We start from the raw sequence: 24093 nt of genomic DNA, 5'->3' as shown, positions 1-24093 counted from the left end.
AGTGACCATCAGTCTCCCCACTGCCTTGGCTCAAAGGCATGAAGTCTTCCAGTTCACCCGGCACTCGCTGGATGGATTCCTTTTCCCTAAAATGCTTTCACTTGGTCCCTTGTTCTCAAGGCCTGTATGCCACAGCAAAGAACTGGTGCAGGGGCGGGGATGGGGCTCAGTATTCCTGAGACACCAGTTCAAACTCCAGGCCCTCCCCATGCCTCTCAGCGACAAGATGGGTTGAGAAGTGATGCGGGGGCAGGGGCTGGGCAGAGAGACCAGCTGTGTGTGCTGCTTGCGATAAGGTGGTCAGGGGCTGACTCTCTGAGGGAGGGAGGGAAGCTTAGACTAAGATCTGAAAGTGGCAGGTGGGGTGGAAGTGGGAAAGGACAGAGTCTGGAAAAAAGTGGGGGAAGGGTGATGTCCCAGGCAGAGGATAGAGCAAGTGCAAAGGCCCTGGGGTAGATTGTGCTGTGAGGGCCAGAGGGCCGTAAGTCAGGGGCAGGGCAGATGAGACAGGGGCTTCTTGTCTTGGTAAAGAGGAAGATTTTATTGTAAGTGTGGTGTGGGGTTGCCACTGCACCTATTATGATCCAGTTTATGGCTGTGTGTGGAGAATGCGGTGCTTCTAGGAAAGGGTGGAGTCTGCTGTTGGCATCTAAGAGAGCCAGGAGTGGCATGAAGGTGGGGTGTCGGGGCACCCTGAAATCTCTAGGGGTGTGGAAGCAACTGTTCCTATTTGTTTATGGTGGGGGGATCCTTCCACTCCAGACAGGAAGCCCCCAGGGTGAGAGGCAGAGAGGCCAGGCTGGGGCGGGCAGGCAGGAAGGGAGGGTCCGTAGTCTCCCTGTAAATGGCTGGGTGAGTGGCTGGTTTCTTCCCTTGCAGCTCTCTCAGACCATCAGCTTCCTGACCCCCCTGCTCCCATGATATTCCTTAGCTTTCTTGGGCTTGGTCTGTGGATTGTGAGCTTTTTCTCTTGGACACAGGGAAGGCAGTAAGGCATGAAGGTCAAAGAAAGACTCGAGACCCAGGTGTCAGACGGAGTCTCATCCTGTGGATCCCTGAAGCTCTCTGGGTCTCCCAGCACCCCTGTGACGGAGGCGCTGTCAGCACCAGCCCATTTTAAAGATGAGGAAACTGAGGAATTGAAGGTTAAGTCACTCAGAATGGTCTGAATGCAGGGCCCGAGCTGGCACAGCAAAACCAGGAGGTGGCAAACCACTCTCTGGGGATGTTCTAGTACCTTCATCTGGGTCAGTGAGATCAGTGCCAAAGTCACCTCCTTCCGTGTCAGGCCTGCAATCTTATTTCAGGAGAATCCACATGGCCTGAAAGAGGACGAGCAGTGGGGAGGGAGGGTATGGACCTCAGCCCTATCGTTCCTGGGACCCATGGCAACTTAGGAGCCTGGTCCCCAAGGGGCCCTACCCAGACGCCAAGGTCTGATGCTGGGGTTGGTGGGACACTCCACTATAAAGACTGGATGAGACACACTGGATCTGGCTTTCACTTCTGTTACATTCCTGGTATGGGCTACGACGGGTTAGGAGGCACCTGCCTCCCAGTGAACTAGGGACAAGCTCAGCTTCGCAGGGCGGTCAGTGTCATGTGGTGTTGCCTGGATTCCAGGCTACTGTGGAAATTGCCAGATGTAGATCAGAAAGTCCTCCCAGAAAAAACACACAGAGCAAATTTTACACAGCCAGTCAGAAGACCCCAGGGCTCTGGCTTGGAGCCCCACAGCCCTGCAAATGAAGAGGGAAAGGAAAATGCTGATGAGTGCTTGCTCTGGGCTTTACTTGGATTGACTGGTATGGTCCCAGCACCGTCTGTGAGGTAGGCACAAGATTACGCCCATTTTACACTGAGGCTCAGACGGAACCTTGCTGGTCCACAGTCACAAAGCTGGGGGTGGCTGGGCTGGGATTCAGGCCCAGAGCAGATATGCTACTGCTCTTTCCTGCCCATCACCCCCATCTTGGCGTGTGCTGGGCTGGGATCTCCAACAGGTGTGGGCATGTGGGCGCCCCAAGTCTGGGATGAGCCTTGGGAGCCCATTGGCCAGGGCTGGGGGACCTGCTCGCATTTCGTGGGGCCCCCGGCCTGTGAGCAGAGGGTGTCTGCCATTAGTGGATGCGGCTGAGCTCCACCTGAGCTGGTGTCTGGGCTCGGAGCCTGGTGCTTCGTGAGTGGGCCCACGGTCGGCGAGGACGGACGGAGGACTAAACCATGGCTCACGGTCCCGAGCGGCGAGGAAGGGGCAGGACAGAGGCCATGTTCCAGACTCTGAGCCGTCTGTCCCTTGATGAGACGGAGGTGGGAACTCCAGCTCAGCAGCCCTAGAAGGGGACAAGAAGAGAAGCTTCTGGAGCTGACTTACATGCTTGGCACCGTGTCTGCGTTCTTTTTGATGAATTCGATTCTTTCTTGCTAAAGCCCTATGTGGTGGGAACCAGTTAGTGAGGTGGAGGCTGCACCCAGGGAGGCGAGCTGACCTGGCTAGGATACTTGGTCTGTGCTGGCCAGAGTGGGCTGTGGTGGGCTAGGGAGCTTCACGCCCAGATGGCCCAGTTCCACAGAGTGGCCGTCACCCTGGGGATTGTTCTGGGCTTGTGGGCAGCGGGGCCTGAAGGTCCTCACTGCCATGCAGTTGCCCGCCCTGGAATGAGCACCCCAAAGTCCCTCTGTGCTCTGACCTTTGCCCCAGGCGGATGGGGCCCTGCCTGCATCTTGGGGTTGCTGGGAGGAGTGAGCCACGGGACTCGGGGGTGGGAGGTTTGGCCACTTCCGGGTTCCTGTGCTGCTGTGCGGGACGCCCCAGCGTGGTGGTGCCCCACCTGCTCTCTGGGCCTCCAATGCCTGGCACAGGGCAGGCACAGTCAGTGCCCGGGATGCCCGGGGCTGTGAGCTGAGACCCTCGTCCCCTCTGACCTTGGACCAGTGGAGCGTGGGGCTCCCGCCCCACCACCCCAGCCCTCATGGTAGGGGGTGCGGAAGCCGGCGCGGCTGTGCCCATCCCCAGGGCCCCACCGCCACGTACCCTCGGTGCCAGCTCACAGCTGAAGGGTCTGCTCCTTGCCGTCGTCCTCACTGTCTTCCAGCTGCTCCAGGATCTCATCCAACACCACAGACCGCTTTTTCTTCGGGGGCTCTGTGGGAGCCCAGATGGCAAGAGAGGAGGAAAGAACAGCCGACAGGGTTGGGAGGCGGGAAGACAGCGGGGACAGAGAGCAGGAGGGAGTGGGAGGGGAAAGCCGGGACAGGGGGATGGGGAGGAGAGGGGGGAAGAAATTGAGAAAGACAGGGAAGTGGCGGGAGACGGGAGAGCAGATATAGACATGGAGGCGAGAGAGGATGCAGAAGGCATAAGACCAGACAAGAAATGGGGGGGTGGGAAGAAGGAGGATCAAAGGGGGTATGAGAAAGGGGAAGAGAGCACAGGGAGGAGGGCAGAGAAACGTGGAGGGTTAGTCTCTGCTTTGCCCAGGGGTGGCCCCTCTCCTGGTCCTGCCAGCCATCCCTGCCCATCATCCACCCACCCAGGAAAGAGGGAGGAAGGCCCTTCCCAGCAGGGGCAGAGGTTAGAGCATCTCCGAGGCGGGTGTAGAGGGAGACAGAGGGGCGGAGTCAAGTGAGGGCAGAGGTTAGGGAACAAATAGGAACTATTCCTGTTTGCTTGGAGGTCATGGACTCTCAATGGGGTAGCAGGCAGCTGGCACACGGCAGGTGTTCAGGAAACGGGGGGTGACGAGATGCTCAAGGACTCCAGAGGCGACATGGAGGGAATAACAATTGGAGGTGGCTTTAGATAAGAGGGGTTATTTGACTTGGGCTTTGAAGAATGTGGAGGAGTTCTCTGTGAGAAGACGGGGAAAGGGACAGAGATGCACAGTGTGGAAGGACGGACGTGGCAGGCTCAGCAACATGTCTGTCTTCTGGGTCCCAGACACTCCCGATGGTCTGCTGTGCGCCACGGCTCTCGCCTTCTCCGCGGCCCCGCAGGCAGCTGATGTCATCACTGCACAGGTGCGGGACTGAGTGCAGGCAGCTAGGCCTGAGGTCTCACAGCCAGGAAGCGGTACAGCCAAGACCCAAGACACAGCAGAGCCCATGGTCTTTCCTATTTTCCTAAGTCTCTGGTGCTGCCCAGAGATCGCCAGGGAGACAAAGGGTAGGAGGAGAGACTGTGCTGGTCCCCTTGGCCCCCCAGGAGGGGAATTGTGGGGATGGGGGAACATTAGGCTCTGAGCTTAGACCGACTCTGTCTGTCTCCTGCTAATCTAACCACTCATTCACGGTGGGCTTGTTTAGAGGCAGCTGTTGGAGGCTGTCCCAATCCCCTCTCCTCCTCTGGCTCAAACAACACCTCCTCTGTGAAGTCCTCTGGCTAGAACTAATCGCCCCCGTGACCCTTAGCGTCCATCTCCCCTGCTGGGTCAGGGGCTCCTGCAGGCGGCGGGTCTCCCCAGGGCCCAACGCTTGCCCTGGAGATGAAGCATCTTGGGTCTCTTCCAGGTGGTACTGGGAGAGTGACTTGGTCTCTGAGGTTATTTCTTCATCTCATTCCTATGAAACTGACGCCACCACTGGCCCTCTCTTCTCCATGACTACCTGCCTGACCTGAGCACTCCCATTTCTCAGTGGACTCCTGGCCTCTGCGCTCACCCCTGCGGCCATCTACCCTGCCCCCAGCAGCTGCCCAACGGATCCTTCTGCTCCTGCTCTGCTCCGGGTGCTCTGCTGAGCGCAGAAAGGCCGTCCTAGGCATCACTGGACTGGCCCCTCCCTGGGTCTGCCGGGTGTGCTTCCGCCCCGAGACTCCCCCTCCCACATCTCCTCCCCAGTGAGGACCCCCTGGCCACCGTCTACAGGGCCCCCTCACTTCGAAGCGCTTCTCACCACCAATGGTGCACGTTTCTTCATTTGGGGACAGAACTGTCCTGCTTATAGCCGTGTCCCCTGCCTCAGCACACTGCTGGGCACCTCGTGGGGGCCCACGAGCAGCTGTCGAATGGGAGGCTGAGTGAATGGGGCAGGAAGGGGCAACGTGGTGGAGCTGGCCCCTCAGAGAACGTGAAGAAGGGGTGGGGGGCCCACATGGCCCGAGCCCCACGCCAGCATCACCAGCATCGTTAGTCACGAGGAGGAGGAGGGAGAGGGGACCGGAGGGGCTAGGAGCTGAGGTGGCCACCTGCAGGGCAGTCAGCCCCTTCCTCTCCTCACCCCGGGTTTCCTCATAATCACCAGAGGTGCACAATGGCCTCTGGAAATGGAATTTGTGGGCAGGTAACAGGAGCCGGGAAATGGAAGCAAAGAGAGCCTGCAGGCCTGTCAATGACGGCCCCCCCAGTGACTAACAATGGGGTGGGTATGAGCGCTGGGAACAACGAGTCCCTGCTCTCCTGGGCTGGCCTGGGGTCGAGGGGGTAGCTACTGGTGGCCAGCGGTAGTCCTGACGGTGGCAGCTACCATCTTCACTTTGGCAGAATTGTTTCTTCTTTCCCACGGCCTGACCCAATTCCAAGACTGATACGGGGGCAGTGCCAGGCACCTGGTGCTTCTCATCCAGCTGGCCCAGGGGTGCCCTGCAGGTGGTGACTGTGGCTTACATTCCCGGTGCCCCCAGTGGCCAGCACAGGGCACCCCCAAGGGCACCAGACCACCTGGGGGAACCTTTCAGAGTAGCATGGCCCACTGTCCAGGGGCCTGGGGGCTCTGAGGGCCCCCTGCCACCTGAGTGTCCCCAGCACCATGCTGGCCTAGCCTTGCCAGACTGAACCCTGTGAGATGGGAACCGTCTTATCCCAGGCCTCAGCACACAGTAGGTCGTCATCTGGCGAACACAAGAATGGACAAATGAACAGGCAAATGAATGAGTAAGTCCTTCTTGGGCACTGAGGTGGGGAACTTTTAAATAATAAAACAGCAGTTGTCAGGACAATAATTAAACAGAGGCGGGACAAGAGGTGCTGATCCTGGGGAAACTGAGGCCTGGTGGGGGCGTGGCTGGAAAAGGAAACATACAGGACAGGTACTCTAGAAACAGGACCGCACCTGGGTCTCACACAGCTCCCCCGCCCCCTGGTGTGAGGCCACTGCCCCCATTTCACAGATGGGAAAACAGAGGTGCAGAGAAGCGTGCGCCCCCCGAGACCCCCCAGCTGACATGTGGCAGCCCCTGGCTTCCATCTCAGACAGTCCAGTTTGCAACACGCATGCTCTGTGTTGGGAGGGAAAAGGCATCTCCCAACGGGGCCCCCGGGGAGCGGGGATATGTGGCAGGGCCCAGGTCACCCAGGACTCTGTGACAGGGCAGGTGGTCACAGTCTGGATTGAGGATTGGCTGCATTGGCCTCGGCTCTTCCCAAGCTGGGTGACCCTGGGCAGGGACGTGCCCGGTCCGGGACTGAACCCCTCATGTATAAAATGGGGGGACATGGCTGTTCCCCTACCCCTCTTCTCTTCAGCCACCTTCCGCTGTCTTCCTGACCTCCCCTGAGAGTGAGGGCTCCTCCTTCCTTTGAAAACCCCTCAAAGCCCCTGGGCTTGTCCCCAGCACCTGTCATAACTGAGCTCAGAAACGGCGGGCACTGACCCCGCAGCCCCAGGCACTGACTGGAGGCTGGTGTGTGCCGCAGCCTGAGCCCTTCCGGGCCTCAGTATCCTCATCTGTAGTATGGGCCGCTAGGACTGCCCACCTCGGGACTGTGGCGAGGACTGAAGGAGAGAAGAGAGTGACACCAGCCCTTAGTGAGGACTCCACGGCAGCGCCGAGACCACCGCCTTTGCTGCTGTTCCTCACATCAGATGGTAACATGTCCCTCTACCATCAGGCCAGGGAGCGCCACTGGCCGGGGGTGGCGCTGTCATAGGAAGGCCAGTACGCAGCAGGCGATCAATAAAAGGGAAAGAACGAAGCGATTTGGTTCATCAAGGCCAAAGCAAGTACAATCCAATCCCTACCCGCCTCCCGTCACTAGCCGGAAGCGCAGAGGTCTCCCCTGGGGGCTGTGGGGTGAGGGGTGGGGGAAGTCATTAGCGACCAGCCGACTTCACGCCCGGAAGTGAGATGGTCTGAGGTCACAGCGCTGCCGCTGTGCACTGGGTAACCTCGGGCAGGTCACTTGCGCTCCCTGGGTCTCGGCTGCCTCGTCGGTCCACTGGGGGCGGGCACAGGACTCATACACCTCCTGGGGTGGTGGCGAGGATTAGCAAGTTTATGGGAGCTTGGCACCCCGAGGGCTCAGCACCCGGGGGGGCCTGGCGTATCTGGCTCAGGCCGGGCCCCCAGCACCGCCCTCCCCGGAGGACGTGTCAGGCCCCGAGTCCCCACCGAGCGACACCCAGCACCCCCTGCCGGCCCTGCCTGCACGCGGAGCGCCCCGCTTGCCGGGAACAGCTGCTCAAATCCTATTTCCCCGACATCAAAAGCCTCAGTGGGTTTTCACCAAACAAACATAATGCAGAGCCGGAGAAAGGTGTAAAATAAATAAACGAAACAAGCTGTGCGTTTTCTTTCCGTATTACAGCTGCACCCGAAGATAAACAACAAGTGAATGTCACCAAACATCAATACCCGAGAAATTAACTTGACAAAGAGCTCAGCCGTCCCCCAACAACCCCCCAGTCCTGCCCCCGTCCCCCCCCACCGCCCCCCAACCACCCTCCAACCACCATTTTGCATTTCTGGAGTTCCCCATCTAATGATTTTATTTTTCAATTAATTCCTTGACAGAATGCCAGCCCGCGTCTCTCTCCCGTCCCTGGCTGGCGCTGTCGCCCTGCGAGCAAGGCGGGGGGCGGGCAGGGGGAAGGGTGCGAGCAGGTGGGCAGGGGCGGGGGGCTGTTGGGAGGAGGAGAGGAAACTTCACGGCTGGTCAGGGAGGAGGGGGTTCTGGAAGGGACCCCAATGTGACCGCCCACGGACAAGGGGTCACAACCGATGGCATGGCCGGCTGGAGCCAGGCTGCCCAGATCGCTGGTGAGGTTGCTGTCCCTGCTGGGCCACCGGGGGCCTGGCCTCCCCACTCTGCGCTCTGTCTCAGCAGGTACTGAAGAGCACCCGGCTTCACGGAGGCCAAAGAGCTATCAGAGGGGCAGAGGCGCTGAAGGCCTTTACAAGAGCCCAGCACCCACGAGGCACGCGGTGAAAGTAAGCCAACCCTGACTGTTATCAGCGGGTGCAGTGACCGAGAACACGTGGGCCGGTCACCTCCTTCCTGCATTAGACGAACTTGAGTGGCGGTACCAGCCCTGGACAGATAACAGTGGCTGTGGCGGCCACCCCTTCCTGGGGGTCACCCACGGTGTTAGCGGACAACTTGGGGATGTATTGACAGCTCCCTACCCACAAGGAAGGCCAGGGGCCTTCTCTGGCTATGAGGGCACCCCCGGCCCCGGCACGGGGGAGGCTGGCAGTGTTGGGGACTGAAGCCCCTGAAGACATGTCCCGGCTCCGACTTCTGGGGGACAGTTTGGAGCGGCACAGCTCTAGGGGGATGCCCCCAGGCTGCATACTTCACACACACTGCTTACTGGCTCCCCTCCCAGTTGCTCTGCTGGGAGCCTTACCCACATCTTGGGGGCTGCTTCCGGAGAACCCAAACTAAGGCACGCAAACGGCAGACACTGTGTCTACAGGTGACCAAATGGCACGAAGCAGGGCCTCACGGGGCCGGCGCACTGAAGAGCATCTAGATTTGCTGACATCATCGAACATTAAAAAAAAAAAGTTACTAGTACGGAAAAATGGGAAAGGCACATAAGAGTCTCCATTTCTAGTTTCTCTTGAAACTGGCTAACCTGGCCACACTGGGCCCATGTCCCCACCTAAGGGTAACTGATGGGCTGTGTGCTGGTTGCCCCTGGAGAGGAGGCCTCACTCGTTTGGGTATTTTCTGTCTGTTCCGGGAGGCCCCAGGCTCGCTGCTCCCCGAGACGAAGGGCAGGTGAGGCAAACTGTCAAGTGAAGGCCGTGTAGCGGGTTCCCCTATTAAACCCGAAACAGAGGCGACTCTGGCAGGCCGGGGGCGGCGGGGAAAGAGTAGCAGATGTACCCCTCGCCCATCTGTCCCTTGAGGGGAGGAGAGGAAGGAGGCTGGGGTGGGGAGTGGAGGGTGGCATTCCAGGTGGGGACAGGGCCCCACCACCTACAGATGGCCTGCTGCCCCAGGCCATCAAGCACACGAGGCGCTGGAGACACAGGGTATGGGCCATGTCAGCGGGGCTGGGGGGGGTCTGGGCACCCCGAAGGCTGGCCTAGCATCTGAGGCTCCCGCTCCAGGGTAGCCCTGCCTCCCACGCTCCAGACTTGTGGACCCTGTGGGCAAAATCCTCAGATTCCCAGACAGGTCTGCCTCCAAGGGCTCTGTTCACAGTAGGCGCATACTAGATGCTCACAGAATAACGGACACTGCGTGCAGAAAGGACCAGCCTGGCTCCCATGACCAGACCAGTGGCACTTTATTGGTACAAGGAGGCTGTTTCAAGGAGGTACCTTTTCAAAGCACAGCTGGTCCCCAAAGAAGCACGTGATCTGAAAGAATCTTCTCTGAGCCAGCAGGTGGGAGACTGGGCCCCAGGCCTACCTCTGGCACCTCAAGGATTTAAGGGAGTTGCTTAACTCCATTCCTCAGTGTTCCTATCTGTTAAATGGGGATAGTGCCTGCTCTCCTGATCTCAGGCCTTGAAGGTTCCAGCCTTTAGTCATTCATAGCAAATAGTCATTGAACACACACACACACACACCTAGCAGTCACTGAATATACACACACACACAGTAGTCACTGAATACACACACACACACACACAGTAGTCACTGAATACACACACACACACACGTCACTGAATACACACACACACATGGTACCAGGCCTGGTGTTAGGGGATCAGCAGCCAAGAAAACCATAAATGACAAACCAAACCAGCAGCCATAGAGGCCATGCTGGGGCCCCGGCGCTGGCAGAGCTGGGCTGTGAGCTCTGTCACCCCGACTAGTAGCCACCCCAGTCACCTCTGATCTACTCGAGTCTCGCGCTCCTATCTGTAGAAAGGGTGTGACCGAAGAGGCCACTGCAGAGGAGTCAACAAATAACGTGTGGACATTCACAACCCAGTGCCAGGTGCGTAGAGGTGTAAAAACACACGTGTCTTCAAAGAACATCCGGAGGGCGGGCATTGCTCAGGACACGGGGAGGCCAGTGCGCTGAGCTGGAGCCCAGAGAACCCTGCATCCTCGGGCCTCGAGCCCAGCTTTCTGGGCTGCAGGCAGAGGGCTGGGCGTGGACTCACAGGCCTCCCACGAGCCAGGAGATATCACTGCCCTATTTTTCAGATGTGGTAGCAGTCGTTCTAGGGCTCTGGGGAAGATGTGCCCACGTGGGGCCATGAGCTCAGATTGGGCTGGTCCCAGGGCCTTCCTGTCATGCCCCAGAGACACCTGTATCCCCTGGCTCTGCTGCCCATCCTGCAGGGGGAGCCAGCGGCCCAGACTCCTAGACAGGAAGGGCGTGAAACAGAGGCAGGCCACGTGGCAGCACCCCCTTGCCCGCATCAGCTGTTTATTTTTTCTCCAGGAGCTACTGAGGACTTCCTTGGTGGTCCAGCGGCTAAGACTCTGAGCTCTCAATGCAGGGGTCCTAAGCTTGATCCCTGCTCAGGGAACTAGATACACATATGCTGCAACTAAGATGTGGCACAAATAAATAAATATAAAAAAAGCTGCTATTGATTCCCAACCCACAGCCTGATAGAATCATCTAGAAAACCTCTGATACCTGGACCCTGGAACCCCAGAGGTTCCAATGCAAACGGCCTGGGGTGGGCATTGGTTACTGTGACTACTGCTCTGATTACTCACAGTGCTCAGGACTGTAGCTCCCAGTGAAGCCCAGCAGGTTGAACTTGCTATGCTCTGGGCATCCTGGGGGCCTAGGAGTTACAGGTAGCCGGGCTGGTGGGCTCCCATCCACGGGGGTTGGTGAAGCTGCCTGGCCTGGATTATTGTGGATTTAGTCCCTGGTAGGGCCTTGGGGCTGGGCTAAGCCTGGGGACTTTGGGGTTTGGTCCAGCACGTTTCTGCATTAGTTACAGATGCTGGAGAGGCCTGTATAGGGTGGGGAGGCAGTGGGGAGGCCAAAAGAAGGTGACTCACTGCAGAGGACCAAAAAAAAAAAGAAAAGAAACCAGGAGAGGCGGAAGGTGCCCCCCACTCTCTCGTCTCAGGCCTGGAGGGATCTTCCCATTTCTGGGGGTTTGGTCAGCATGAGATCCCTGTCCGTTTTCTCTTGGCAAAGTCCCTGGGTTGGGAGAAGAGGCTCAAAAGAATCAGTAACATCATCTCAAGAGGCCAAGGTGGGATGCTGTCTGTACCAGGATCTATAAGTGCAAAGGCCTAAAGGGGCCAAGGAGGAATGTGATGGAGTTAATCGGTCTGAGTGGTGACCATAGGGATGGATGCGAACTGTGGCAAAAGGGGGAAAAACAACAACAATAAAACAAACAGCCCATGTAACCCAGCCCCAGCTGCCCTATGTGAATGCAGGACCAGGAGTGGTCAGGTCTTATTTTTCAAGAGAGACCAACAAGAAGAGAAGCCACTGTAATGAGAAGCCCAAGCACCACACCTGGAGAGGAGACCCACGAGTCTCAAACAGAGAAAGGCCTGGGTGCGGCAACGCAGACCCAGCACAGCCAAAACTAAGTAAGTAAAACTAATAATCATATTAATTCAAAAAACCCACCTTATTTTCTATCTTCTAGGCAAAATAAAGACCCATGATCTTAATCGATGGCTCACCAGTGTGGCCTGATTTACTCTCTCTCTCTCTCTCCCCTCTGCCTATAGAACCCCACTAGTTTCACTTGTGGTCCTGAAGCAGTAATGACAACCTTCTCGTCTGTGTGTTTTCCTTGGGTTTCTCAGGCCTGGGCCAGCCTACGGTTCAGAAACAAACCTGGCCACCCCCTGCCACCAGCCACAGACCTGGAGGCGAGTCCACCCTCCTCCAGCCCCTATTTCTAGCACTTCGGTCCCCAGGTCCCTGAACCTTCATCCAATCCGGGCTCGGCCCCTTCCCCTCCCAAGTTGCTCTGAAATTCTCCTTCTGTCAGTTTAATTCTGTGATCGATGAGGAAGAGCAGGAGAAATGGCCCGGCACAGCTGGTTTCCCCGTTAGCCCTAGCAGGGATTCCTGGCCTCGCTGGCGATGGCTGAGTGAAATGTTTGCAGAACGCAGAGAACACAAGTCAATAACAATTTAGCTGGATTGGGAGCAAGTACCTTCTCCGCACGGACAGCCACTCCCGGGGGAAGGCGGAGACAGTGTGTAGGATATTGCCAGAGCACCTGGAAATATTTCCAAAACACCACTCAAAGCAGATCGGGGCACGGGGGTGGGAGCAAGGGGGAGGGGGCGCCCGGGGAGACCCCTGCTCTGGCTTGCTCCAGGCGCCCTCCAGCCTCCCCAGCGCCTCTGCAGGGAGAAAACACTTGGCTCTCAGAACCTGGCTCCCTCCCCATGGCCCAGCCACTGGTATCCTTGCTAGCAGTTGCCACTGTGGAGCCACCGTGACCGAAACCACTCCTGCTTCCTGATTTTTCTTCTCTCGATTCTGCCTCCATCAGCTGGGGTGGCCGGGGGCGTCTGAGGAAGAGTGTGTTTCCTGGTCAGTGTCAACCTCTCCTGCTGGCGCTCGTCAACACGGCTGGGAGCAGGAGAAGGAACTAAATTCAGCACCCTGGACAGGGGCAGGCAGCCACTTCCAGGGGGCAGGGGTGAAACATCTCCTGAAAAGCGCCCCGGGGCCCATGGTGGCCTTTACTCCATCCGGACCCTTGGTGGCAATCTAGGACAGTCTTCCCTCGCCTCCTGGGTCCTTCGAGGCCTCTGAAACAAGGGCTGCCACTGTGAAGCCTTAAGGTGGGAATGAGAGGCACCCAAATGGAAGAATAAAAACGAGGTGAGGGGAGCTTATGGGAACCTTCTGTCTCCAGGTAGCTGGCAAGATCCATGGCAGAGGGATATTTGGAATAATAAATTCTGTGACTCCACATACTTGCTCAAACTTTCCTGACTGATTTTTAAAGCCTGAAGATTATGTTTTCATGGCCAAGATCAAGAAGGCCATTTGCAAGGGCTGGCGTGGGGATAACAGGCTCTCCTGGTCCCCGATCTTTTGAAAATGTGCCGTCCTGTGAATGATTAAGTTATGGAAGGGGAGGGTTTGGTGAACTGTTGCGGGCTTTAAATATCATCTGTATGCTGATGACTTCCAAATTTATATCTCTGCCTGGACTTTGCCCCTGAGCTCCGAACTCATAGATCTATCTGCCTGACATACCACGGTGAGTCCTAATAGGTGTCTCAAACCCGACGTGTCTGGATCACACCCCCCGCTCCCACCCGCTCTTCCCAGCTTCGGCATCACATGGCACCACCATCCTCTGAGAGGCTCGCTTTGAGCAAATATTTCCATTCTGGCCTTAACTTCCCCTCTGCCTTCTAGAGCAAATATGTCCATTCTGGCCTTAATTTCCCCTCTGCCTTTCAGAGGCAAGTCTGGCCAGCTCTATCTTTACCGCACATGCTCAAACCACTGCCTTCTGTCCACCCCTCCGGTCTCCGTCCCTGCTCAGACCACTGCCCTGGCCAGCTGGGACGACTACACTGGGACTCCTATTCCATATTCTTGCCCCGTGTAGCAGCAAGCATGAAGTATGAAGTGTGATACGACAGGCCATGGCACTCCCCAGTTTAAATCTTCAAGGGACTTCCCATGTAACTTGACGAAAAGTCATGCTTCCTGCACCACCCCATAAGATCCCACCCCACAAGATCCCACGAGGGAGCCCTGCTGGCCTCTGTGGCTTTGTTTCCGACCACTCTCCACCCGGGACTTCTCCAGCCACAATGGCCTGCTATGAGCAGCCTTCTGCCCCAGGGCCTTTGCACCTGCGGCTCCCTCCGCCTGGAAGGATGTCCCTCTAGTTCTTGGGCTCACCGGCCCCTTTCCCTCACACAAAAACACCAACTCCTGGGAAAGACTTTCTGGAACTGTTAGGGCAAACACTGACTGAAGCTGCCCACCTGCCCACCCTGCCCACCCTGTAGTAGCCATCTGCATGAATTATTTTACAACAGAAGGTCCTGGCAAGGAACATGGAACTAACAAGCCACTACCAACCAGAAGGATTTGGGAAAAGTCAAAAGGAGAGAGGAGACACCAGTCCATATGCCCTACCCACCTTCTCAGAATTCTCCTTGCTGGAATCCATCCTGGCTGAGCAATGCACGTGCCACCGGGAATGGAGAGTCCGAATGATTGGCCAGAGACAGCCCCGAAACTAACCCTATCGCCACAAAGCCCGAGACCACATGGCAGAGCGCTCCTGCTGGGTCCCCTACCCGCCTGCTCCCCACCTAGGTGTCCCTTCCCCCAAAATCTCTTGCTGTCTTAGCACATGTGTCTCCTTGGAATGTCTCCTTCATTTCCGAGTGTTAGACAAGAGCCTGCTCTTGGGCCTTGGAAAGGGTCTCCCTTCCTGCAACAAAACCACCACATTTGGAATCTCTCCTCCCTCTTCCCACCTTGAGGAGAATAAATTAGCCTTCTACATTTCCTGCACAGAGCTTGCGATCATCAGAACTTTCTTGTCATTACTTTTTAAATCATTAGTCTCTCCCACTCAAACACCAGCTCCATGAGGGCAGGGACTGTCTCTTCTGGTGGCTGCTTTGTCCTTGCTGCCAACTTAAGGCTGGATAATTAGATGATCAATGGGGAATTGAGGGTGTGAATGACCAGAATGGGAAGCAAGGCTTTGGAGCCTCTGCTCCAGGAAAAGCTGGGGGATTCCCAGGCAGAGGCCTCGAGGTGGGAGGATGAGACTGTGATTATGATGCCTCTAAAATAGTACACTCTCTGAGAAAGGGGGGTTATGTGGGAGGAATTAGCCACCCACATGGCTTCAGACATAAAGGAAGGGCAGCCGTTTCACAAGCTCTAGGGGCTGTAAACTTTTTCTGTAAAAGGGGAGACAGTAAATATTTTAGGGCTTTGAAGGCCGTAGGGTCTCTGTCATAACTACTCAACTCTGTCCTTCCGGTGTGAAGACACAGCTAGAGACTTTATGTGAAAAATGGGCATGGCTGTGTGCCAAAAACAGCTGCGTTTACAAAAATGGGCATTAAGCTGGATCTGGCTGTGGGCTGTAGTTTGTAACCATGGTCCTACTTGGACCATGGAATCCAGATCTGATAAAAGATGGGGGGATAATTAGGGATTTAGGAACTGCTGGGGTCTCGGCAGTGGTGATAGGGTGAGCTGTCCTATAGTGTGCAAAGATGAGCATCTCCTCAGGAAAAGTCACTCAACCCTTCTGGGGCCGTTTTCACCTCCGAAAAACGGGAACAGCACCTCTCTCTAGGGAGTTTTGAGGCTAAAATGAGACAGTGCATGAAACCTGGCACCGCCCCCTGCACATGGTACATCTTTAACAAAGCTCTCTCCTCTTTCTCTGACTTCATCTTTAACAAGGAGGCACTTGACTGCCTCTCTTCTGACCAGTGGGGTTTCAAGGGTCAAGGTTAGGGCTCCCTGGCAGCATAGTACACAGGGCCGCTCTTACAGAGTCCAAGACATGTTAGACGCTCCATTAAAAGGGGCCCTTATGATGATCAGACTTTTTCAGTTCGCTTATTCACCCCACAGGTTGTTAGTGAGCACCTGCTCTGTGCTGGATGCCAACATAAGGCAGGGGACGTGGAGAGGACCATGTCCCCTGGAGGATCACATCTCTTGGGGAGTAGCCAGGTTAAACCACAGAGGTGAACACAAAGTGCAACAGAGCAGGACCCTATGGGGCCTTCCCAGGACAGGCCCTCCCCCATATGCTCTACTTTAGCTCTTCTCTGAAGTGTCCAGACAGCAATATTTGATGCAAATTTCTCCAGTTGTTTTGCAGATATGAACACCCACCCCATCAAATGGAGGATGTTAACTACTTGATGAGATGAATGAGATGGTTAGACAGCATCACCGACCCAACGGGACATGAATTTGAGCAACCTTCCGGAGACAGGGGAGGACCAGGGAAGCCTGGCGTCCTGCAGTCCATAAGATCACGGGTCAGACGACTGAGCGACTGAACAACAACCTGATGACTGTGAGCTCACAGCCCCAGGCTTCCTGGAGCCTAAGGACTGATAAAGTTAACCCCTGTGACACCGCCCTGCTACCTCATCATCAGTCAGAAAATTACGCACGATCTGATCACGGATCCGGGGATCCCCTCCTCCCACCAGGCTTTTAAAAATGCTTTGCTGGAACCCTTAGGGGAGCTTGAGGGTTTCTGGGGTCAGAAACCAGCTTGTCTCTTTGCACGGCCCTGCAATAAACCTTTCTCACGTTTCAGTCTGACCTCACTATGCATCAGGCACAGGAACCTGTGTTCATTAAAGTGTCAGGGAGACAAGGTGTGGGGTGTGACAGGGGAACTCCCAGGACAGCAGGTGTCCGGGAGAAGTCCAATCTCTGATACTTGGGCTGAGATCTCAGGTCACGGGTGGGTGGGCCAGGCTGATGGAGCCAGGGGCCCAGGAATCGGGCTCCTTACTTCCCCAGCGGGGAGGGCCACCATGCTGAAGGCCAGTGACTGCCTGGGCCTGAAGATGGCAGCTCTCACATCCCAGGCTGGCCTGGCTTGGCCGGGTGGGGGGATGGCGGCGCTGCCAGCCACTTGCCATGCTGGTCATGTCTGCGCTCCCAGCTCTGGAGGTGAAAGGTGCAGCCGCTAACCACAGCCCATCAGTCTCCCAGCTGGAATAAGACAACGCTGGGAAGCAGAGCCGCGCTCCCGGCCAAATAAAAGCCTGTTTGCCCCGGCCTCCCTGGCTGTGCACGCTCGAAAACAGAGGGTTCTGCAGGCGGATTGCTTCCGTACCATTATATTCTGTCGGTGGCGCTTGCAGGTACCGCAGCCTGCCGGGGCCCTGAAAGCCTCTCAATGCCCTGACCCTGCTGGTTTGTAACACGCTCAGGAAGAATGGGACGCAGCCAGTAGCCGCCTTTCCTCTTTCTTGCCTTCGTGCTCTCTCTTTTCACCCTCCTACATGCAAGGCACCAAAGAAAAGCACTTCGCCTGCCGGGGGGCCACGGAGCTGTGGACGAAATAGCTGATTCTGGCCAGGAAGGGGGGCAGGGAGACAACGGGAAGGCGGGACTGAGGAACGGGGTGGTTGTGCTCATCCCTGGGCGCAAGCGTCACTGTCCGGAGTCAAGGGCTTTGCCTACTTGGGGCAGCTTTTCCAATGACTTTCAAAGACCTGCTCTCGGCTGGTCCATTTGATGGGTGTTTCGTTAAGCGCCAGTTCACCAGGGACTGTCTAACGCCCCACATGATCAGGGACACCAGTGGATGAAATGAAGACTGCCCACCCCTGCCTTGGGGAAGGAGCACTGGGGGGTTTTCTCTGAGCTTTTGTGGCTGCTGATAAGGGACCCTAGGTAAGTGGTGAAGTTGAGACAGGCGGGCTGAGGGCATTTAGTTCTGCCGATCACATCGGATGGCCAGACAGCACGAGTTTTTATCAGCAAGGAATCCATCTCCTCCTCCTTATTGTCACCGTGTACTGAGAAGCGCCTTCTGTGTGCCAGGCATGGGGACCAGGTGGCATCCAGGATCCGATGCAAATGTACCATCCCATGCCCTGCCCAGCTGATGGGCATTTCATTCTCATCCCCTCTCCCTCCCTCCCTCTCTCTCACACATTCCCTGTTGTCCGGGCTTCTAAAAACTAGGATTCCTTTTTATGTCTCTCTCCTCTGCCCAGAGAGCATCCTCCCTTGGCCTGCCTCCACAGGAACGCAAGGAAAACAGGACGCGTAAGCGCCTGGCAGGGGAGGGGAGAAAATGCAATATCTGCTGCCTTCTCACTGGGCACCCACAGCTTCAGAAGCATCATCTCCTGTAAGCCCTCGATTCCCCTATGAGGTAACTCCCTAGTCCCAGTGTACAGATGGCAAACCGAGACACAGCAACCTGCCTGAGGTCACTGCACAGACTGGGGTGAAACGTAAGGGGCCGTGTACACCGCTGCTCACGTGCAGCTGGCAGGATGGCTAGAGGCCCAGCTCTGACTCCTGACTTGGCCACTAGTGGCTGGGCGCCCCTGGGGAAGTCACTGGCCCTCTCTGGGCCTCGGTTTGCTCATCTGGGAAACGGAGAATAATGATGGTGTTTACCTGCCAGGATTCTGCAGGATTAATACCTGTGAAAGCCCGTAGACAGTACCTGGCACGGAGTGAGGCTTAACAGATGAAGGTTGTCATGGGAATAATAACAGTAACGAGTATTACTTGGCCCGAACTGCTCGTGGAGCTGTGTGCCTTGACCTCGGCTTGTCAGGCACCGACAGGGAAGAGAAGAGCTGGTCACAGGGCCTGGGAAGCCCTCGGCCCAGCAGCGCCCTGTCCCCACGGTCTCCACCAGGGGAGCAGCGGGCCTGGTGGAGGAGCTGAGCCCTGGAGGTGAGGGTGAACTTGGGGTGATGCACGCTGACTGCACCAGCCATAATGGAGGGCCTCTCTATCACTCCGGCCACCTCAGAGGCCATGGTGTCACGAGTGAGCTCCCTGCTGGGTCCCCCCAAATGGTTAAGATGCCGGCCTTTCATTCTGAGGCCCACCTTCCCCAGGGAGCCCTTTGTTGTGGCCTCGGTGTTCGGGTTGGGCAAATGGGGCTCAGGGCCTCCACCTGAGATCTGAGTGCCTTCCTGGCACAGACTGGGGCCGGGGGGAGGAACTGGGCATAGATCCCACTTGCCGTTGAAGTCTGCCAGGGCCCTGGAAGCTCTGAACAATGTGGATTTTGACACAAACGAGCTGGGTACTTTTTGTCATGGGAAAGGGGCAGAGCCGGGAAAAGGGTGCAGCTAGCAGGGCAGGAGGCCAGCAGCCCTATTCTGAGTATTTAAGGCCGCTGCGGGTACCCCCCGTTCCCAAGGAGATCCAGCAGACAGTGGGCGGGTGGGTGAGAGGGCTGACATTTTCAGAGCACTGGTTTTCGGCTGACGTGTCTGCCCGGCTTCCCCCACAGCGTTCTGCCTACTGGGGAGGGACGGAGCGGGTGTCACTCCAAGGATGGGGTGCTATAGCCAGGCTGTCCGAGAGTGCAAACTCTGCTTCCACCCCCTACTATCTAGGTGACCCTGGGCAAGTTCCATCATCTATGCGAGCCTCAGTCCCTTCATCTGTAAAATGGGGTGATTAAGGGCATCTACCCCCGGTGGCTCAGCGGTAAAGAATCCACCTGCCAATGCAGGAGACATGGCTTTGATCCCTGGGTCGGGAAGATCCCCTGGAGTAGGAGACGGCAACCCAGTCCAGTATTCTCGTCTGGGAAATCCATGGACAGAGAAGCCTGGGGGCTGCAGTCCGTGGGGTTGCAAGAGTCAGACGCGACTGAGTGACTAAACAACAGCAACATTCTAGGGGTGTTGTGGGGGCGGGAAAAGGCAGCTTGTGCTGTTCTTGTTATCGTTGATCATTTCATGACTCCATACGGATTCATATCCTCATTTGTGGAATGGCAAACAGAAGCCCCAGGGGCCGCAGTGACTTGTCCCAGGACACTCAGCTAGGAGGCGCTCAGCGGAACCTCTCCATGCCTCTGTTTCTTCATCTGTAAGATGAATACTTTGGCCACTCAATGCGAAGGACTGACTCAATGGAAAAGACTCTGATGCTGGGAAAGATTGAGGGCAAGAGGAGAAGGGGGTGCAACAGAGGATGAGAAGGTTGGATGGCATCACTGACTCAAAAGACTTGAGTTTGAGCAAACTCCAAGAGATGGTGAAGGACAGGGAAGCCTGGCGTGCTGGAGTCCATGTGGTCAACACGACTTAGTGACCGAACAACAAGCTGGGGAGAGCAGTACCCACGGCAGCAGGGGCTGCTGTGAGGATGGGAGAGACGACGCGTGTCACAAACAGACGGTGCCCCAGCACAGAAAAAGTCCTTATCATTAATACACGGTAGCTGTCCTGAGTCCCTCTACGCTCAGCTGGTCTCAGTTCTGTCGCCTGCAGAACGGGGCTGATCACACCCGCTGCATAGCGCCATGAGAGCATGAACAGGACGATGGCTGCAAATCCACGGCTGTTTTTCCTGCTATCATTGCATTAGGTTGGCCAGAAGGTTCATTTGCTTTTTTTCCACACCATCTTTTCCAAACCATCGTCAAGTTTTTCAAAAGATAGTTTATGCTGCTGCTAAGTCGCTTTAGTCGTGTCCGACTCTGTGCGACCCCAGAGACGGCAGCCCACCAGGCTCCCCCGTCCCTGGGATTCTCCAGGCAAGAACACTGGAGTGGGCTGCCATTTCCTTCTCCAATGCATGAAAGTGAAAAGTGAAAGTGAAGTCGCTCAGTCGTGTCTGACTCTTCATGACCCCATGGACTGCAGCCCATCAGGCTCCTCCATCCATGGGATTTTCCAGGCAAGAGAACTGGAGTGGGGTGCCATTGCCTTCTCTGGATAGTTCATGAAGAAACTGTTTAAAAAATCTATTTTTGGTTGTGCTGGGTCTTGGTGGCTGCTGGGTCTTGGTGGCTGCACACGGTCTTTTTCTCTGGTTGTGGTAAGTGGGGGCTACTCTCTAGTTGTGGTACTTGCGCTTTGTCATCGAGGTGGCTTCTCCTGTTGCGGAGCACAGCTCCTAGGGTGCGGGCTCAGCAGGTGTGGTGCGTGGTGGCATGCACGGCCCCACATGCCCTAACCCTAACCCTTTTTAATTGGCTGCAGGGCATGTGGGATCTTAGTTCCCAGACCAGGGATCGAACCCATGTCCTCTGCATTGGCAGGTGGATTCTTAACCACTGGACCACCAGGCAAGTCCCCCAAACCAACTTTCTGGCCAACCTAATACCTGCCCCTGTCTGGGCCTCGGCCCGCAGCTGACCTGGGGAGATGGCCAATCTCACAGAAGTGCTTCTGGCTGCGGCTTTCTTCTGGGGGGAGGCTGTCTTTGGAGATCAATCTATTGAAGGGGGCTGCTCTCTGAGGCAGGGCAGGACTGCTGAGCCTGCAATCGTCTGCTGGCCCCAGAGAGGGGAGGTGGGGGGGGACGGAAGAGTCCCTTACACAAACATTTGCCGATGGGTGCATTTGGGCCTGTCAATGGCTGTCGATAAAGATAGGATTTGGGGACTTATTGAGTTGTGTGCTTGTGGCTGTGTACTTAGCCCTAACGTCTCTGGTTTCTCGTTTGCCTTTACTTATGGATTCCCTAGTCTTGGACGGGCCCTGGCTGGCATGGGGGCTCAGAGATCAACCCATCAGTGACAAAGGTGAGCCCAGTGATGCAGTCTCCATCCACTATGGGAAAGGCGTTGGTCCAATGAGGAGAAGAATCGTAAATACATACATGACTATGCGGCAAGGAGATGTAGGAACACAGGTGGAAACAGCAGAGAACAGAGCCATTACTGATAACCTGAGGAGCAGGGAAAGGGAAGGCTTCCTGGAGGAGCTGTCCTTTGCGCTGGGCCTTAAAGGCTAGATAGGCACTGACCAGTTTGACAAAAAAAGTTGAGGCAAGGCCATTGTGAGCAGAGGGAAGAGCATATGCAAAGTCAGTGTCCTGCTGGGCATTTGGGGATGGTGACCTCCAAGGGAGGTGTGGTGGGGAAGGATTAGATGGGAGAGGCCCCTGGGGTGGGGAGGGGGGGTGTGTTCTAAGGAGCCTGATGGGCGGAGCTACAGTCACAGGGCTTCCATTCCACTTCTGGAGGATGTGCTGGAGAAGGCGAGGTTCGTGTAAGCCCCTCCGGCCACCCTCCCGACTCCACCTGCCCCCGCCATGCCGGCCAGCCTGCTTCTCCATGAGTCACACTCCTAACCTCAGGGAGCCCCTCTGTGGGCACAAGTGTCACCTCTGCTGGGAGGCCTTTCTGGATCCAGCACCTTCCACCTACACCCAAGCCCCCACCACCCGCCCGGGTCAGTGCTGCACTGCTGGCATGGGACACGGCAGGAGCTCACTAATAGTTAGTGGGGGTGGGCTGAGTCATCGGCGAGGCCGGGTGATACCACCCAGGTTTGTGAGAGGCGGGGCGTGGTCCTGGCAGGAAGTACACGGTGCTCTAACCGGGTAACTGAGGACAGACAAGTAAAGCGGTAGCAGGCGCAGGGAAATCGGGGCGAGGGGCCCCTGGCTTGGCCACTGGACCCTGGACAGAGAGCACTTGCTGGGTGGAGAGGGCCACTGGATGGGAGCTGTGGCCTTTGGTGGCAGTGACAGCTAGCCAGCAGCACCCGGACAGGTGGGGAGGTGGCAGGGGTGGGGGTGGGGTGGTGAGGATGACCACCCTGACCCAGGCTCCTCCCCCTTTCCCTGACTTCCTGCCAGGCCTCCCAATGACCGGAGTCGACGGGCAAACACCAAGGGTGTGGAGGCCACTGATGCCACCCGCAGAGGTCAGTGCCCTGCACCGGCTCAGAAAGCAGAAGGAATACAGAAAGCAGGTGCAGAAGAGCGGGAGAGGCGGGGGGACCAGGCGCCTGGCCCCCTGCAGTCCTCTTACCGTGGAAGTGCTCGGCCGTCTTGCGCCGCAGGGCCTGCAGGCTCACCTCCGAGTCGGCCCACTCCAGCACCAGCCTCCGGCCGTACAGGTGGGTGCTGTGACACAGGGCATTGAAGGCTCTCTGGAGAGAGACACAGCGCATGAGCGGAGACCTCCCTGCAGCCTGGCAGCCTGCCCCACACAGCTGAAGGCCAGCTCTGGCCCCGGGACACCCACTCCCTGGGGAGGGTGTGTGAGGAGGCACTGCACGCTCCTCTCCCACTACAGGGTTACGTGACCAGGGCAGAGCTACATGTGGCGGGGTGGTCACAACAGCCGCCGTCCCGGCCTGTGATCGGTGCCTGGGCCAGGCGGCCAGCTCCCCTCCAGGGTCACAGCCTGTCTGGAGATGGCGAGCCCGTTAGTCGGCTGACCTTCTTCCTGGGGCAGCGCCTCTTGAGGAAGCCGAGCTGGTCTGGCCCCTCGATGACAAGCACATGGGCCCCTTGCTTACACTGGGTGGCAGATAAGTCCTCTGCCGGCCCTGGGGGTTCCGTCCCCCGGCTCTCTGCTGCCCTCTGCAGAAACACGCTCAGGGCTGCCAGCATCCACCCAGCTCTTCCCTCCTGCTTTCCACCCTTCCCGATCCTCCCCTGCATGCTACCTACTTTGCTCTTTTTGATTTTTGTTTTCTAACAGCTTTACTGAGATATAACTCATCTACCACCCGAGTCACCCATCTACAATGCAACGGCTTTTAGTCTGTTCACAGTCACGTGACCGTCCCCACACCTGTTTCAGAATAGTGATGGACACGGACATTTAGAGCTCGTTGAACCATCATCACCCCAAAAGGAACTGTGGACCCACCGGTAGCCACTCCCCACCCCCCAGCACCCCCAGCAAGCACTAGTCCACTTTCCAGGTCTGCAGATTTGCTTGTTCTTCATATAAATGGAATTGTACGGCACCGGCAGGTTCCGTCTTCAGTATCACCGGGTCTAGAGCTAAACGGCTCTGTGCTGGGGCCCTTCCCAAAATACCCCTGATGTACACAGAGGCTGCTGGTGCTTGGTGGCCAGGAGCTTGGGCTCTGAGGCCACTCTGCCTGGGCAGGGCGGGTTCTGCACTTCCTAGCCTAAGGGTCTTGGGCTAGCTAAAGAAACCTCCCGGGCCTCAGTTTCCTCATCTGTAAAATGGGTGTTTTAACAGCACCCTCCTCTAGGGTTCTAGAGTAGCGTTAACACTCAAAGTGCCCAGAACAGCCTAAGGGCACACAGCAGGCACTCAATAGATGCTAGTTCTCTTGGAGGTGGTGTTACCGCCACAGACAGCTCTGATTTTTTATTCTCTTGGCAGAAGGGCCTTGGGTTAGCGCTGAGTTTGGAGAGGGCAGGTCCCTGGGCGCTGTGAGCACTGGGGAGCAGCAGCAGCTGGCAGCAATGTCTTGCTTTTTGCTTCTGGGTAGCAGTCACTGCCATCTGCTACGAGAAGAGACGCTGTGGAGGGATGTCCCTCTGGCTTCTCCGATGCTGCGA

General features: G+C 56.8%; 1 protein-coding gene across 1 annotated transcript in view; it reads right to left on the bottom strand.

Annotated features, from left to right (window-relative positions):
• Window positions 1–1770: 1770 nt before the first annotated feature.
• The window catches only part of RBM19 (RNA binding motif protein 19), a 121355-nt gene continuing 99032 nt past the window's right edge, over window positions 1771–24093 (bottom strand). The window contains exons 23-25 of the mRNA XM_027956555.2: window positions 22577–22697; window positions 3035–3145; window positions 1771–2333 (exon numbers count right to left, since the gene is read on the bottom strand). Of these exons, the coding sequence (XP_027812356.1) occupies window positions 3048–3145; window positions 22577–22697 (219 nt within the window). The 3' untranslated portion in view covers window positions 1771–2333; window positions 3035–3047. The remainder of the gene's footprint in view (window positions 2334–3034; window positions 3146–22576; window positions 22698–24093) is intronic.

This window comes from Ovis aries, chromosome 17 (assembly GCF_016772045.2).
Source record: "Ovis aries strain OAR_USU_Benz2616 breed Rambouillet chromosome 17, ARS-UI_Ramb_v3.0, whole genome shotgun sequence".
Classification (NCBI taxonomy): Eukaryota; Metazoa; Chordata; class Mammalia; order Artiodactyla; family Bovidae; genus Ovis; species Ovis aries.
This window is presented reverse-complemented; position numbering and strand designations above follow the sequence as displayed.